The sequence below is a fragment of the Colletes latitarsis genome, chromosome 9 (genome assembly GCF_051014445.1).
Source record: "Colletes latitarsis isolate SP2378_abdomen chromosome 9, iyColLati1, whole genome shotgun sequence".
Classification (NCBI taxonomy): Eukaryota; Metazoa; Arthropoda; class Insecta; order Hymenoptera; family Colletidae; genus Colletes; species Colletes latitarsis.
The window spans coordinates 26972568-26991143 of NC_135142.1; the positions used below are offsets into that span (position 1 = coordinate 26972568).

The 18576-nt window shown below is 39.2% G+C and overlaps 1 protein-coding gene across 1 annotated transcript; it reads left to right on the top strand.

Annotated features, from left to right (window-relative positions):
* The first annotated feature begins 2645 nt into the window (after positions 1-2645).
* Positions 2646-16033, top strand: LOC143345695 (uncharacterized). The gene is made up of 11 exons (XM_076773067.1): positions 2646-3259; positions 6536-6901; positions 8227-8357; positions 8657-8862; positions 9886-10071; positions 10151-10462; positions 13492-13646; positions 14018-14145; positions 14256-14461; positions 14613-14795; positions 15327-16033. The coding sequence occupies exons 2-11, from the start codon at positions 6640-6642 to the stop codon at positions 15631-15633; spliced, it is 2076 nt and encodes a 691-aa protein (XP_076629182.1). The 5' UTR covers positions 2646-3259; positions 6536-6639; the 3' UTR covers positions 15634-16033.
* The last annotated feature ends 2543 nt before the right edge of the window (positions 16034-18576 follow it).

Here is an 18576-nt window from a genome sequence, read left to right on the forward strand (position 1 = left end):
ACGCGCCACCTAATTTCAATTAGTGTGATTTTGTGTAATTTTCCGTCGTCGTTTTCGAGGACTTCAGGGCCGTTTCTGGTCCCTCGACCTCGAAACTTCTCCGAACGATCCCATCCCTCGAGAAATCTACGACGAAAATCTTTTCTTCTCAATCTACATATGTTACGCCAGATTTTATTGTTTTTACATACCAGATTCATTAAGCTGCATCGTGACGTGATATTATGAGTCATGACATTTGTTACCATTATCACGCGACTGCGTGACCTTCCCACACATTATAATGCCTCGACACTGGGAGACATCGGCTTACGACAATGTAAATTTTTAATTTTTTATAGGCATTAAAGTTGTCGCTCGATATGGCGTGAAAACGCGCTGTTTATTAATGTATAATACAGAAGAGGCACCAGTACGGCGACAGGACTTTCGATAAACGTTGCGTGTAAATATTACAATAAATGTTATATACGGAGTGCGTCACGAATCAGCCCCCCTGATTTTAGTAAATTTTTAAACAGCCATGCTTCTTCGTGCGATGTCCATTTCTTCCTGCGGTACTTCATGTTGGCAGTCGACTGTCATCTTCTGCATCGAGTCTGACTCACTATGGTCCCAGAATTCGCTCCTCAACAACATCGACCGTCCTTGCTCGTCGTCTTTAGCACATTAAACTCAGAGTCGACTGTGTTTATTTTTCTGTTTTACGCCATACCTGACACCGTGACGACATGCCAGAAGTCTTCGCACCAGAGTTAGCTCGGTTCATTTGGAACGGTTAATCGCTACCCTCTTATTTACAGCATATATCATGGTCAAGGCTGTCGCCAAGGTGTCTACAAATGCAAATAACCATACTTACGTTCGTCCGACTTATGGAGTTTCGCACTTACTTTCTATTAGCGACAGGCATTCGTTCAAATACTCAGATTCGCGTCCACGATTTATTTTCATTCGCACGAATAAATATCTCGATGTAGGAAAAAATAGATTTGTACCAGTTTCAAAAACAACTGCTCGATTCGTAAGAAATTTTTCATTTATAGCGAATTGCCATTATAGTATACCGTATTGGAAGCACAGACGCCAGCGACCGGATGGTTCTAGTTTCATCGCAAACGCTGCGAATTCCTGCGACGAATTCGACACGATTGTTTCGAAGAAGACGAACAGTCCAAAGTGATTTAAAAACTTCCTGAACGACGCCTCGCTAAACAGAAAGGAATTACTGCGCCTAAAATAAGAGATAGATTTAAATTAATAAGAGAAGAATATACTTCAACGAGTACTCGTAAGATAGTCTGTCATTCGAGGGTTGAAAACACCGGTGCTCGATACTATCGATGAACTGGAAACAGTATTCGAAATCATAGTATAACAGACTGATTCGTAACGTTCGATATTCATCTCGCGTAAAAGTTGAATGACCAACGTCACGAAGTAGTCGCGTGCAAGCCTGATTGCGTAATCGTATCCTGCCGTTCCTTCGACTCTTACGGAAAATTTTACAACGTTTATTCACGGCACGTGCCGCGATCGAACTCATAATTTAGGGCGACGGAATGCCGTTAAGGATAATAATCGGTTCGTGGAACAGTTGGAAAACGCGTAATAAAAATAAGAAAGCTCGCCAGTCTTATCGCGCTGGGAATGAAATTAATTCCAACCAAGTACAGCTAAACCTTGGTTCGCGAACATAAAACAGAAGGTTCAAGTAAACTCTAGACGTCAAGAAAGAAGGCTGATACTTATGTAACGTTGGTATGTAATAATTATTGTTGTCATTGAGCCGCATCGAGCAGCAGAGAAACCATGACAAACGATTGGAGTTGTCCATATATTCTATATTTCGCGACTATTTAATACCGTAGCTCAGTCGCGCAGTTTTTAGTTATAAACAACACGGGACTCATTAAGAATTTTTCAACTCATTATATAATGCTGTTGTGTCACCGCGCCTGGAGTATGAATCAACTATCTAGTCATAATACGAAATCCTTATCGAAAGAATTCAGTATACGTTTCTTAGGTCAACATGTAACCGAAACCACGATCATTTATCTGTATTAAACAAATTACGTATGCATAGCGTGCGCAGCAGACGAATTGTAGTTCCATGTCTTTTTACAGGATTATTAAATATTGAATAGTATGTCCATACTTAGTCGATTAGTCTACGAACATAGAACCAAATTCCGATAACAAAATATTCGCGATACCATGAAAGTCACGTGAAACGATAAATATTATCGCAATTCAATTTTAGTATGAATTAGATTCGAAGTGATATAAAAATGTTTCGACTTATGTCACTATCACTGTACACCTAAGCAAACACGTCCGCTTCGAACAGAGTAATTCGAAATAAAGTAAACATAAATATTGTAGAATTCTTTGAAAGTTCGTGAGGGGAGGTTCGAGTTGTCGAATAATATAGTTTTGCCCGGTTTTGGAAGATTCCCGGGACGACGTAGACAGTTCAGAAATGAAAATATGAGTTGGACGCGAGTAAATGGCGGTGACTATTTATGAAAAACTATGAGATCTATGGTAGCTTCGTGACAATCCGTGATCTTTCGGCGTGGCTCGTGCGGCGCGAGTTCGCGCAGAGAGTACAAGAGGAGTTTTATAACTCGAGGTCCTCTAGTCATCGCGAGGAGCAGTATTTATTCTACGCGGCGCGTGGAACGAAACGCGAAACACGCGAAGATCCTTCCGGAAATAGGGAGTTTCGAGGTTACGAAATCGGTTCTTAGATAGAAGCGGACCGTGAACACCTGCGTGACATTTTCGAGAAAACCGCGAGATTAGAGGAAAGTTTGTGCAGGTGGCGGTGAAACGCCTGATTCGCCGACGATTTCTATCGGTTCTTCGATGACGATATCGCGAACAGTGACCGGGACAACGTTACCGTACGATCCTCGAAAGCTTATCGGCTTATTTAACGAGATCAACAGTATAATAATTAATCTTTGAACTATTTTCGACGTTTCCTCTAAGGCAATGCCTCGAAACATTCGGAGAAACGAAACGTAAAAATGAGTGTATCTGATAAGAGGGCGATTTTGCGATCGTCGTGAAAGATAAACGCAAGAGCGATACGTTTTAATAAGCCCTCCGCTCGGAAGTGAATCGGGATCTTTGATTCAGTTTTCCAGCGGTTCTGTGCACGTCGCCACGCGCTCCTGGATGCAATCGAGTGCGCGAGTAATTCGCATCGTTTCTCTTCCGGTTCGCGCGTGTGCTCCGCGCGCTACAGGTACGTCCAGAATATTTTTCAATGACCCTCCGATGGATGACCCCGAACCGCCAGCTACTCGATTTTTCGCGACACGTGTAACCGTCTACGCGGCCTCGTTAAACGGTTAGATGCTCCAAGGAATCGCACGCGGTTCGTGCTACACTCGGCCTTGGTCTAGTGACGAATACAATTATTTATAGGGATTCGTCAATATACACCGATGTGTTAGCTCGCTCCGCGGAACTCGTGTTGTGCTCAATTTCCTCACAACCGGATGACAAACTTTTCACGTTTAAATTACAACGATGATTTGCACGTTTGGCGCGAAACGTACCAACTTTTTAACACTTTCGGAGCCCCGGCTGGCGTGGATTGCGTGGGAGTAACGTAAAATTTCTTTGAGAATTGGGGCACGAGTTACTTTACGTTTGGATGAACATTTATCGTGGTCGGAAAAAGTATACATTCTAATCTTGCGATTGAATTGCAGAGGGCTGCGTAGGTTGATAAGATTTTTTCCCCGGAAAGAAAGAAAATTATGTAGGAACGATCCACGTTTACGAGCGATCCCCACGGTTTCGCTGTCGCCAATCGATTGCTTTGCGTCGACTTTAATCAAGAAACGGTCAGGAGATCTCGTAAACAAGGGCTATCAGAAGGAAGAGCAATTCGACCGTGAACTATAAATTCCTAACAATAAATTCCTATTAACCCTGTGATGCCCGCCATATATTTTTTAACGCGACTGTCCGCAGGTGGGCTCCGCGTTTGCTAATAGATTTATTGCTTGTAAATGCGGGCCGAATGTTTAATCTGGCATACATACATACGTAAACAGTATTTATGCAATTGCTAGTAAAATTAAACTGTAAAAAAAAACAGAAAAACTTTCATCCAATCCTATTCTAAAATGGATTTCCATGCTTGTGCGTTCCCTAGTAAACGATAGCTCTTAAACACTATGATTCACGATTCTTCGAGCTCTCAAACACCTCGTGTATTTTTTATTTAATTTTTTTTATAACTATATTTTCAATTACCACGACTGCCTGGCGTTGTATTGCTATTTTCCCTCAATTACGATCATCGTGGGATGCTGTCGACGCTAATTACGATCGCACCTACGCGTCTGTGCCAGATTATTTTTTGTGCCTTGCGTATCGTTGCGTCAACCCGTCGTTGACCACCGTCACCTACGTTGTAATTAGCCATTTCTTTATTCAACGACCTCTAGACCAGACGCGCGTCGAGACGTCGATGGAGAACCGTTAATAAAATCCTCACGGATACCATAATTACTCTTCGTTAACTTTCTAGCCACCCGCCGCTGTAATTAAATTGTCGAAACACAAATTTGACCCTCGTTTCTCAGTTCAATATTCCGTAAAAACACAAGAAACATCTAAAATTGTGTACGCCTCTAGACGAGGGTGCATAAGTTTATTTTAAGTGTAAAATATTGGCTTTGTAATGAGAGGAGAATATGAATAAGATTAATTTTTTCTTCTTTTTATATCCAATAAAAATATGTGTAACCAATGTTCGTAAATTTAGTGTTAATTTCAAAAGTATATTTTTTAAATTTTAGGTTACAAGAAAAAGAAAAATAAACAAAATTGAGAATTCCAATGTGTCAGACTAGAATCTTCTTAATCTATGATAGATCAGGTTGATTATGTGTGTACGTGCCAATGTATAATTCATTATATAATACATTGTATTTTTTATTGACGAAACTCTTATCGCTACCACGGTACTTTGCACGACAGTGTTTTGCTACTGACGTAATTACGTAAATAGACAGTACTGCTGCTGTTATTATAAACGCTATGGACACTGAACTACATTTTTATGATCCTGTAAAATGCTTTTAAAATCAGCTTCTTTCAGAGTCCATATTTAAGATTTGACAAAATGTACTGTTCTTCGAGTCTTCAAAACAATCGTTTAAAAAATTCGAGAATATTTTAACAAAAAATTTACCTACATTAATCATATCTATCTCCGACTCAATGTTTATCTTTCTATGCGTCATTCTTTGATCGCTCGTAAGTTTTGAGATTATCATTTCCAAGAAATCTCAGAGTGAACACCTGTTGCACATGTTCGATCTAGGTAACGATAGGAAAACAATGTTTTCCAACAAAAGCGATAACATAAAATTCGGACTACAAAAGATAGTAAACTCTGATAGTAAACGTAACTTGCATTAATTTTTTAGATGGTTCTTGTTAAAAAATTAACAAGGTTTAAATTAAAAAAGTATACTGGTAGTCAACGCGCTGTCATACAATTAGATGTTAAACGTGTGACGAATGATAACGTCATACTTGTGGGTTTGCCGTTGATCATTCCTATCTTTCGGGTTTGCGACTACTACGAACCGTCTTAAATAAATATCATCTTTATCAGTGACAGCCAGGGAACACTGAGGGAGCTAACGACCTGACCTTGAACGTAATGTTTCGGAACGAAATAATCTGCTCGTCGTAAAAATCGCGGAAGTGATTTTTCCCGTACAGCTGAAAAATCCACTGAAAAGAGGAGGGCGGTGAAGAAACCAGCTCAACGACCTATATAATATGACCTTTGGGTGACCTTGGTCTCAGAAATAAAATAATTCTCCACGTATCTAAGACTAAGGTCATCTGAAGGTTATAGTATCCTGGGTCGTTGAACTCGTATATTGATCAACAATAATTCCACTAAGTGAAATATATACGTTGTCAGTTAAAAAGAGCAAGATAACCAGAGGTCTCTTATCGAAACAAGACAGTTTCTCATATATTCTATATTACTATTTGTAGCAGAGTAAAAATTGATACTTCACAGTATGATATATGTAATACCATTCTCAACTGAATCTGCAAATTTTTCCTACGAACGTTGTAACCCGGTATTATCGTGGTCTATGAAAATATCGTTACCAATCATTCGTACCAAAGAATATCTGAAAACAAATATCTTTATCAACGTCCACGGCGATATCACAGGTGACAATATCTACGATCGATAGAGCGTATTCTCTAACATTTGGCTGATTTAGGCTCGTTCAGTCCCCTTCAGCTTTTCGAGCTCTATACTCGAGCCGCACAGCGAAATAAAAATATGTATCTTCGGCGGTCCGTTGCTCCAAGATGACTCGCCATTGTCCAAAGTCGCGAAACAACAAAATTTGTAAGCGTTGATTAATTAATATACAGGGTATTCTGGTGTCTTTAATTCCTCGAATGCTAAAACGACCCTAGCTTTTAGTCGAGGAATATTCTTCGATAAAGAACGTTGTGATTTCAGAGTCGATAAGATCACCGCGATCCGAAAGAAGCTACACAGCGTAACGCGAAGACTGATGCTGGAATCTGAATCGATTTCCCTGAAGAAAGGATCGAAGTAGAAAGATGTCGCCGGGCAAGGAGCGCGTACCACCCACGGTGCATCAAGTTTGGGAGACGAAGGACAAGGAAATCGACTCGAAGAACCGTAGACTATCGGAAACCGACGACTTTTTGACCGCTGATAAGAGTTATTACAGCAGCAAAGCGAAATACGTATCTCGGATCAGATGGCCGGACCTGATCGCGCAAATTTTCATCCACACCGGCTGCGTTTACGGATTCTACCTCATTTTCACCGAAGCACAACTCCTCACCGCATTGTGGGGTGAGTTTACCTTCGAATTAACCCTTCGACAGTTGTTTGCAACACGTATGTGCCTTTCATCCCAATTTTTAGTCAATCGAAAGCTAGTCAATTCTTGTTTAAAACATTTATCTATCAGATTATCGAAATTAAAATCGTAGAGACAACGATAATAAGATAAGAAAAAATTCTATTAAAAACAAGAACTCAAGTTAGAGATTCAAGAAACACATGAATAGGTGACGGTAAAGGATGTGGACATTCCTATCTTGTATCAGTCAACTTCTCTGTTAATTAATGCGAGGTTCTTGATAGTAATTTCGTGTCGTGCAATTTCAATTTCGGATGTTGCGTTTAATTGGTAACTTGTGACACTGTGCCTTTACAATTCGTGACTGGACTAATTTCGCCTAGTGTCTGTAACAGTCAGTCTCGATGGTGAGTGTTCTTGTTATTGACTCAACAGAATGATATAGGAAAATCACATACTATTTATAGGACGTTGTGTAACCATCCGCAATTCAGAATTTAAAAAACAACAAACGAATAGCATTAAGGAGTTCATTTTGTAAGGTAGACGTAATCTAGGATCTGTGTTAATTAATTCCCACTGTTCATTGTATAAAAAGAAGAATAATTTTACTGTATGTTTTTGCAGGATTTAATTCAAACTGAAATTATATGTATAATATAGTGTTTTAAAAAATTATTTCCTCGTAAATAACGGAAGTTAGATTTCTTATCGGAACATTACGATATATCTGTTGTAAAAATACATTGTGGTGACCTAAACCGCTAGTAGGCATTTCCTGTGCGATTATTATTAATTTATGAGACCGTTTTCGTCTACGTATGACACAATATAGGGAAATTGCCGTGATCAATAATCAATAGACTGATTTAAACGTAATTCCTGCCCCTATGAACTATTTTACTTGCGGGGTATGCGCATAATGAGAAACTAGTCTAATAAACTAACAATTATAATTTCACCGGACAAAGTGCGTGAGACTTATCGTTTTGCATACTTGATGCGATTTCCATTCAAAACGCTTTAATAGCGATGGTACAAAGTATCATTTCCGTACTAATTTATTCGATGGAACGCTCTTTGCGTATATCGAATCGTACATTAACATCGCAATACGCAGGTGATATCAGAAAATAAAAATTTTTGAATTTTATTATCCCGTATACAATTACCATCTGTTTCGTTCATCGTATGTATACTTAAAGTACATAAGATAATATCAAAATTATGCAGACGCCCGATTAATTTCGTGACCGAATATAGACGTGTACTTCGAATATTAAACTATAAATATACCCGTTTCGTTCTGTTGCAGCGTTCGCAACAATATACATTTCCGCGTTTGGCATAACCGCCGGAGCGCACAGGTTATGGTCTCACAGGGCGTACAAAGCGAAATGGCCACTACGAGTGCTTCTGATTTTCCTGTTCACCATAAGCGGACAAGTTTGTACCTCACTGCTTAATTTCTTGCAACTCCCATTTCACTCGCATCATCCGAAATATCGAACGTATTAAATCGGACTGGTATTTTACGGTTATTAATACCTATGCACTATATCTGTAAAATAATTTTAACATGGTCCAAAAAGTTGTCGAAAGAAAAGTAACGCGGATGATTCGAGATTTCCTCCCGTCCAAGTTCACGGACCCGGCGTGATAAAAATATTTTTGGCCCAACTTCTTCCGTGTCTGACGAAAATAGCCGGACTTTCAGACGATCGACAAACGTGTTTCCTGTACAGAGACACGTGTACGCGTGGGCACTGGATCACAGGGTACATCACAAGTATAGCGAAACCGACGCCGATCCACACAACGCGAAGAGGGGTTTCTTTTTCGCCCATGTGGGCTGGCTTTTCACGACCCCGCACCCCGACGTCATCCTGAAGCGAAAGGCCGTCGATATGAGCGACCTGGAAGCCGATCCGATCGTCATGTGGCAGAAAAGGTAAAACGAACGAACGAGACTATAAATCGAAAGTCAGTAAATTTTTGGGTTCGAAGCAAGGATTTATATCGGTGATATTTTCAGTTTCTCTATTTCATTACGAGTTTCAAGAGTTCTTTTAAGTAGAGACGAATATTATACAATTCCAATTTAGAATGTCAGACATTATTTAACACGCAACACGCTCACAATTCGTTGTAACGTCAATATCGCTTTTATCACACGATCTAATAGACTTTATCGCGTACAGTATTAACTTAACGTTTTGGTGATTAATTCAATCGCAGACGAAATGTGCGCACGTGTGGCACTAACACTTGTTAATTATCTAATACTCCATGATTTCGAAAACCTGTAAGAAATAGATTGGCATTGTTGGTCTTTCGTGTCTAAAATTGTCAGATTAAAATCTGAGAACGAGAAGTTTTATTTAGACTTTGGATTGAACCAGCTTTCGTGACTGTAGATATTTATATGTTCATATCGATTAATAGTGCGATAATATTTGGGACTTTATCTTCAACTGATCTATAATTATGTTACAATCGTGCTATTCATCTAACAGGAATGGAATTTTTTACTGTAAAACAGAAGCAAAATTATTTAGACAACACTGATATTGCGAACGATACGTGTTTCAAAGTACTTCGATGTTCGATAGATCGCGTCGACTTCGGGATATGCAAAACCGTGCAATGCTACTTCCGAACGTGAATTCAATTTAAATATAATTGTTCGATCAACCGTTGGAAGAATTAATTTGTAAAAAGTTAATGTCAAATAAAAAATCAGTCGAGGGCGATCATCGATCACCGTCTATGTTAATAACTATTTATACACTAGACGTCAGTATAAATGTATGAATGGAATCTGTGGCTCACTTCCTGTTACCTTGCTCGAAATACGACGCGGGGGAAGACAATATAATTATACCTAATTCCTAAACGCTACTTCCACCGCGATTTTATGCATTCCCTCAACCGGATGTTCACGAATAGAACTTGACACTCGTTTCTTTCGTAGATACTACATTCCACTATTCGTTTGCCTGACCATCGCGCTTCCGGTCGGCGTGCCTTGGTACTTTTGGTCGGAATCCATATGGACGTCCTTTTGGGTGAATTTCAATTTCCGGTTCTGCGTGACCCTCAACATGGCATTTTTCGTCAACAGCATCGCCCACATGTGGGGTCAACGACCATACGACAAGTAAATACTCAAAACTCTGAAACGCTATTCGAATCTTCGACTCTGACAATTATTTCAAAACTAATCAACTAAATTCCAGGTACATTTCTCCGGTGGAAAATCTGGCGGTTTCCATCGTGGCCCTCGGCGAGGGCTGGCATAACTTCCACCACGTGTTCCCGTGGGACTACAAGACGGGCGAATTAGGGAACTACACGTTCAACCTGACCACCGGTTTCATCGATGCTTTCGCGTGCATCGGTTGGGCGTACGATCGCAAATACGTGTCCCCGACGATGGTTCGACGAAGAGCGAACCGATCTGGCGACGGCACCCACGTCTGGGGTTACGGCGACACCGATATCCCGATCGAGGATCTCCAAGAACTGAATCTGATGGACAGAAAGAAACAGTAACGTCTCGTTTTCGTTCGTGAAAAAAACACTGGAGCATCGTTTTAGATTTTTAACGATCGAAAAGTGTTCGCGAGGAATCTCCGGTATCGAAAATCGGTACGCGAGTTTTGACGCGTTATTATTAGGGATCTGAATTAGTTCAAAGACCTTCCTCCTGGCGTGCGCAACAGTGTGCAGCATTGTTTTCACCGAAAAATCAAAACTGAGTGTGATATTTATGATCGAAGATACGAACGTTGAAATGTGCGTCTGTAAATGATTTTATTCGCAACATTTACGCTCTGTGAAAATGTTTGATCGTGGCGAAGAGAATAATCGTGAGTGAAACCTCGATGGTGCCCATAAAATGGGTCGATTAAATAATGTTTATACGTGTAGGATAGATAATAATTCGCAGATTCACGCAAACGTTGTAATCGAAGCTTGAAAACTATTATTGTATGGGTTAAGGTCCTCAGGTAACAGTTTCGACCTTTTTATATAACGGTTCGAAACAATTATTTTTGGAACTTTTTCAACCCCCGGTAATTATGCGTAATTTGTAACGCGAAACAAGTGTTAAAAGAAGAGGGCTAGTGTAAAATTACGCTACAGAGTAGATAGATTTAAGAGCAAAGATATCTCGCGAGGATAGCGAATGTCGCTGATTACTATTCTGCGAATTATTGCATAATACTGTATTCTCAGGGAAATCCAAAAAACGATAGGTCAGGTTACCGTCGTAGGAATATGAGATTGAAATATATTCCATCTCAATTCGAACTTCGCGCGAAATAGGCAGTATAGTCAAAGCTGGATAAAATACTATCTTAATTAGTAAACAGTAAATAAATATTTTATTTCAGATCGTACGTGTATTTCTGAAAATAAAATATTTCATCTGGTAGCATACCACTTTAAGATAGTATTTTATTTCAAGGTTACTGGAAATATTTGTATCGTAGAATATTTTATTTATTTAATTTATCGCCCGTACATTTTCCTACAAAGACTCCATGGTCACAAGGAAAACGTAACATAAAAGGTAGCGAAGGCAAAACAAGCATCCATAGTCAGAGTAACATTGTGCAACAAGATAAAGATTATTGTTGTTGCAAGCATACATGGTCGCGACGCCATCTAGATACGCCAGTAAAAAAAAAGTTCGATTTTTATCGACTGATGAAAACCGATTTTTTGGCAGCTACACAAGGTAAGGAACAAATTTTCGAATATTTTTAGAATTTCTATATATTCTACGCCAAAATACGCGTTGTTTGCATTTCGAAACTTTAAAATCCTCCAATCTGTTCAGAAGTTATGACGTTTTAATGATTAGCATGAAAATTTCGGGCAACATTCCTGGTCATAAATTACATTTTCGTTTAAGAATTTTTTTTCTCGAAAATGGTTAGGATTTCGAGGGTATGTCTATTCACCAAAAATGATTGTAATTGACCCCTGCAATCAAAAATAATTTTTCCAGAATGATTTGAAATTTTTCAATTTCGACGACAAAATTTGTTCCACTACACACAATCTACTTGTTGTGCATAATATTTATACTATACTAGTAATAATATAACTCGTCTCAATAGTGCGATGCATACTGTATAAAAAAAGTTCAGTGACGATGATTTTTATTGCGTTCTTTTTCTGTAGCTTGCGTAAGCAACTTTAAATAGATGCATACGTTTCAATGTATCCAAATTTAAATTGACCTATATTTAGTCACGATACATTAAATCTACAGTGAGTAAAAAAAGTATTGGTACACTCTTTTGCTTTAAAATATATCTTTGCGTATTCAAATAATATAATAATACAAAGTATTTGATTTTCTATTAGATTAACTTTCAGGGATTGGGGTAGTATTCGGGTATGTTGTGGTGATTGTACAGATCTATATTTTGTATTAATATACTATTATAATACACAAAGATAATTAAATAAAAGCGAATGTGCCAATAGATTTTTTACACACTGTATATGTAACAGGTAACACGTCCATAGACATAGTAATGAAACGGAACATAAAGTTCGTCGATGTGTGAGAAGATTTAGCATCGCATCGAAGGCGAAGCTAGTGCGCCATATTTTAACTCTGCTAACTAACACTACAAAAGACTCGTACGTTCGTGTGTGAACATTTATGGTTTGCATAAACAACCTTAGCCTTCCCGATATTTGACTTCCGTTTACGTTTCATTCGTAAATTCATTCGTAAATTAGAATTCGGTAACGAATTATTTAAATTAGCTTTCAGGACAGCGAAATCGCTGGTAAAAGTTAGTTTACGAATCAATCTAATATTTGTTATTCATATGCCAATCGAAATTAAAGGCCCTGAAAACCTATGCAAGTCATTTGAAGATTACAAAGAACTAAGAAAGAAATGTGTATCATCAAATGTATTTTTTTTTAAATAAATACTTCATTTTATCTATATAAATAGTTTTTATTCCTAAATTAACCCTTGTAAATAATGATATATTTTTTGTTTTTTAATAGCATATATGATCGTAAGGGTTAAAGTAGTTTTCCATGCGTCGACGTGAAATCTCGGCTCTAAAGAAAATTCGATCAATTCGATTCAAACGCGTTTCGTCGAGCGATGCCAAAACAAAGGAAATGACGGTGTAAAATGTTGGACGATAATGAAATTCGAGCAGAGGCCACGAGGTCGATCAAGAAGGTTCCACACTGGTCACACGTCGTGGCAGTTTCTCTTGGAACCTCTGGAAACGCGTTTCTTACTACGGAGGGTCAGGTAAACCTCGATGCACGGCTGCCCGAGGTGCGTCGAGCTTTCAGTCGCGTCGTTTCGTCCATCGATTACGCCATTTTCCTGCCCGAGACAAGGGGAACTCGTTTCGAGTTACTTTCCAGAGGTTTCCACTTTGTAATTTTATCCAACCGATAAAACTATTTTCCCATCGAAGTGTTCTCTGTGAAAGGCGTTTAGATTCTTCGGCGAGTGAGTGAAAAATCGAGTTCCGTCGAGTTTCTACCCTCGGTCTACCATCGAAACTTAACTTTGCTTTACTTGCGGCAACAGGATGTCGATCGAGGCGACGAAACCCGCGAAGAAACAGGACATCAAATGGGCGGCCGTACTGTGGTACATTCATTTACACGTACTCGGTATCTATGCCATCTGGCTGCTGTTCACTTCCGCCAAATGGATGACCGTGTTCTTCAGTAAGAAACATTGTAACTTTTCCCCGAACGAAACAACGAAATCGTCGCGAAATGGTTTCGTTCGGGTTTAGTCCTAAGAAGGCCCTCGGTTTCAACGAGACCAACGTATAAAGTTTTATCAAAACCGGAGACCCCGAAGATCTTTTTCAAGCGCGATTCCAAAGAAAATATTAAATTGTCTTTGGTAATGTGCGGTTGTAAAATGATCGCTTTAAGGCAATGAATTTAATTTATAAAATTCGAACTATTCAATTAGTAAGCCAAGGGATTAACAGTTGGATTAACAAAATTAGCCCCACCACTGTCCCTTCGTTGCTTATTTCGATGTTATAGAAAATAATAACAGCTATCGTTAATCGTGGAATTTTTAGCGGCATTCATAACATCAGTGGCTTGCCTCAGTGTGACTATGTGTCACAGATTATGGGCACATAAGACGTTCCAGGCAGTAGGATCGCTCAGATTCTTGCTCATGTTGGGTCACACCCTCGCAGGAGTGGTATGTATACTTTTAGACACAAGAAACCGATAAATGCATATTGTAAAATGTAACAAATTTACTTTCTAACTCTGGTTGATCGTGTCCATCCTAAAATATCTGTCTTACAGGGTCCGATATACGACTGGGTACTGTACCATAGGCTTCATCACAAGTATTATGGAACCGACAAGGACCCCTATAATCACAGCAAAGGATTCTTGTATAGTCATTACATGAGCAACTGTCTGTGCCCGACTGTCTCTTACGAACAGGCCAGACTTGATATCGACATGCGCGATATGGAGCATGATTTAAACGTTTGGGTGCAAAAGAAGTAAGCTTTTCTTCCTTGAAATTTAAGGCTAAAGGTTCCTTGAAATTTAAGGCTGAAATTTAAGTTACTTCGAGTCCCTCGACTATTATTTAACTCTGTGAAATCAAAGATGACATAATAGATTCGTTCGTCTTTCATTGCTTTTTTAAAGATTTTACTGGGTGCTGTTTGGAATATTTGGATTGTTGTTACCATTGAACGCGCCGTTGGAATATTGGGACGAAACGATGCCGCTCACTATACTGATCGCTGGTATACTACGATTCGCGATAACGGTGAACATGTCCTGGCTGATAAACAGCGCGATGGTGATCTGGTGCAACGAAGGGAACAAGTTAATGTCCATTTTCGATACTATCTCTTTGCTGTACACTCTTTTCTTCAAAATGCCGAAAAGCCACGGCACCGTTGTTATAGACAACGACGGCATACACGCCAAATAATGTAAATCGCAAATTAGATATACAGTGACTAGCGTATGAAATATTTATCGATTCCGATACAACGTAAAGTCGATACTCGACGATAATGGTCTGATCGTGAATGTATAAGGGACACCAGCCATTTTCTGCATAAATTATTCGATTGTTATAAAATCGCTGATCATTGGCTATTTGCAAATCACTTAATTCCATAAAAAGAGTCCCACATTCGAAACGTCAAACAATATAGCAGAACCGTGAGATTATTACAACACGTCAGCAGAACTATGGCTGTCTCGTGCACATTATACGGAATGACCTGTTTAAATCGACCCAGGAACGACCAAAGATCGTCGAGATTTCATTAACATTGAAATGACGTTTTCTGATTAAAAAATAAGGATAAAACTAAATAATAATAATCTACTTACCAATAATTTCAGAATTCCGAGAAACATCAGTATCTTCTTCTTCGCGAAGAGTTCCTGGCCGGCGTATCATTACCTGATGCCGTGGGATTGGAAGAGCGGCGAGTTTGGCAAATATAACGCTGGTTGCAGTACATTTTTCATAAAAATGTGGCACGAACTCGGATTGGTCAATCAGATGCAAACAAACGACACTCAAGACGTCAGGGATATCGTTCATCAGGTGGTCGCGAAGAAACTCTCTATGAAGGACGGTCTGTTGGAGCTCAAGAAGATCTCCGACTATAATTCCAAAAAAGAAAACCTGTTATTATGTCATTAATAAATCCAACGATCTAGGATACATATCACGCTCGTCAAAGCTCAGTTTCCACATTCGACCCTCGCAGTTGTACTAATTTTACGATCGATACCTTTATCGGACCTCTCGTTTCAAGAACGATTTCGAGCATCGACGAGTTGTTTAAATAATTGTGATTAAATTCTATTTCATCGGTGAGACGAACGTCGAACCTTTTGCAGGGCTCCGTGGTCGAAGAATCGAATGGTGACACAAGTATCCGTTCTGATAATCACCAAGATTAAAGTTTAGTTTAACCATGTTGTATTTAAATAAAATGTTGTCACATTCTATCCACCTTGATCCTCGAATTTATGCTAATTTTCGTCTATCTTAAAGTACAGAAGAAAACTCAAAGTAAAGTAAATTTCCTAATGCTTGATCATCGAAGCAAATATTACATGAATTCATTGTATGTGTTTGACAATCCTCATCGAACCTTATTTAATTTATATTATTCTTATAATATATTTCTACACACGAACAGGATATATAATTATTTGTCTGTCATTAATATGAGCATACCGTGAATATGCATACCCATTGTTCGAACATAAAAATATTGAAATAATGGTAAATGACAATTACACGAATAAAATTTCGTAAGATACATTCCTTCAAAGTGGAATAAAATGTTAAAAAGATCACGCATCAAATTGTAAGGGGATCCTTATAAGAAAGCTTTAATCCTCGACTTTGTGATAGTTTTAATGGGTTACTGGTTATTCTATGGTCAGCAATGGTTAGCTTATGGTCATCGATGGTCAACAATGAGGTTGATATTAAGGTCAGCAAGGCCAGTGAAGATCCAGGAATGGCCAAGAAGTAGGATCAATCGAAAAAGTTCTATAGGTCAGGCGATAATCTTAACTGTTAACTTCGACTTTGGACTTGACACTGGGTCTCCCCACCCTTCACCATCCTAGCAAGGAGTATGTGTAGTACCATTACTTCAGTACCCCTGGAGCATCCAGGGGGAACGGGTCTCGCGGGCCTACGCCAGGCCATTCGTGGAGGGCTGACCACTGGGGACCAGGAGTGACCAGGAGTGACCAGGACTGACCAGGACTGACCAGGACTGACCAGAACTGACCAGAACTGACCAGTGCTGACCAGTGCAGATCCGACTACTGACCACTACTGACCACTACTGACCACTACTGACCACTACTGACCACTACTGACCAGTGCCGGACCGTGATGACCACTGGTAAGAACTATTTAAAATTGCTCTCCCCACTTCTACTTTGTTGTTTGATACCAATTCAACGTTATGGAACTGTTCATCGGTTTTGCTAAATTACGAATCGTTTCTTATGTTACAGCTGGACCTCTGGTGCTGCTTCCTTGGTAATGGTAATTAATGCTCAACAAGTAGTAAGCCCACTTTACTTATTTATATTATTATCCCAAAACTGACCAGTTTATTTTATTTGTTAGGTGATAATTCAATGTTCTTTGACTGTCCGGTTTTATCTAATTATTATATTTTCTTCCTGTACCATTTTTGTTTGCATATTATTTTATGAATTTTGATGTCACTAATTAGAATAAGATTTTTATTCTTATTCTATTCCGCTAAGATCTTTTGTCTTATTCTCTGATATTTTCACTCTTCGTTTTCTATTATTTCATCGTTGGGTTTTCAATTCTGCTCAATCTTTGTTTTTATTCATCTTCGTTTGTATGGTTCTTCAGATAATTGTTGTAATCGTTTGCTATTTTACTTCGACATTATCTCTCCTTCTATTTATCTGTCGTTACGCAAGTATAGGTAGAATACTTTGTTTGTATCATGTGTAAATTTTGTACATTTTCTTAGGTAGGTCTAACATCGAGAATCTTATAGATTCTCACTTTTAGGTACTCACTTTAGGTTAATTTGCATGGTGTTTATTAAATTTCCTTTCGTATGTCACTAATATGGGTATCAATTTTAGTTTCAGATTATTCGCAGGGACATCGATGGAAAACACCACAACCGCCGAGGGATATTTAATTCTAAGTCGATTAGGTTTAAGCTTCGTCGCGAATCTTAAAATTAACGTCGAAGATTTCTTTATTCTACATATTTCCACGTCCTACCAAGCAATTATTCAATAAGTAACTTCTCCCTCGCTCGTTCCCTCGTTCCTAGCTTCGGTCACCGCTGTTTCATCGATTGAAACATGTGATCGGCCGTGTATCTGGTCCGAAAGGTCTAATCGCCTTCCCTTGGTAAGCTTGATTGAGGGAAAACGGCACTTCGCTGGAAGGTGTGGAGTTTCCGTATTCTGCGGAAACGCATACCTTCCAGCGGAAGTCGACTCTGTCTCAGGTACTCTCTCTTTGTCAGACAGCCTAAGTCGGGTCCTTCGGGCTCCCGGCGGGTTGCGTTGGAGAAATGGAGACCTCGATTCGGAGTTGCAGTTCTCTGTTTTCTTGTTGAGATCGAGTTAGCAAGGGCAGTAGGTTCGATCCTCGGATCAGCTGCACGGTTTAGCATCGTGTCGCGTCGCGTCTTTCACAATTAGCTTCATCCCTTTTTAAACGAAATAATTGCTTGGTACCACTTGTTTAGTTTCAACTCTGTTAGCTTAAACTTCGACGTTAATTTTAAGTCTCTAGTGTATCTGCGTATGCCAAGTAATTATTTAACAAGTAGCTTCTCTCGACTCGTTCTCTCGTTTCTTGCTTTCGTCCAGTTTGTCCGAAAGATCTAGTCGCCTGCCCATGACAGATCGATTTCTAGAAATAGAAATCAATCTACCAAGGGTAGTGTCGATTCGATCCGAAGATCTGCTGCACGGTTCAGCATCGCGTCGCGTCGCGTCTCCAACAATTTAGCTTCATCCCTTTTCAAACGAAATAATTACTTGGTATTTAGACTTAAGTCCCTAGTGTAGCCGCGTGTCTTGCCAAGTAATTATGTACCAAGTAGCTTCC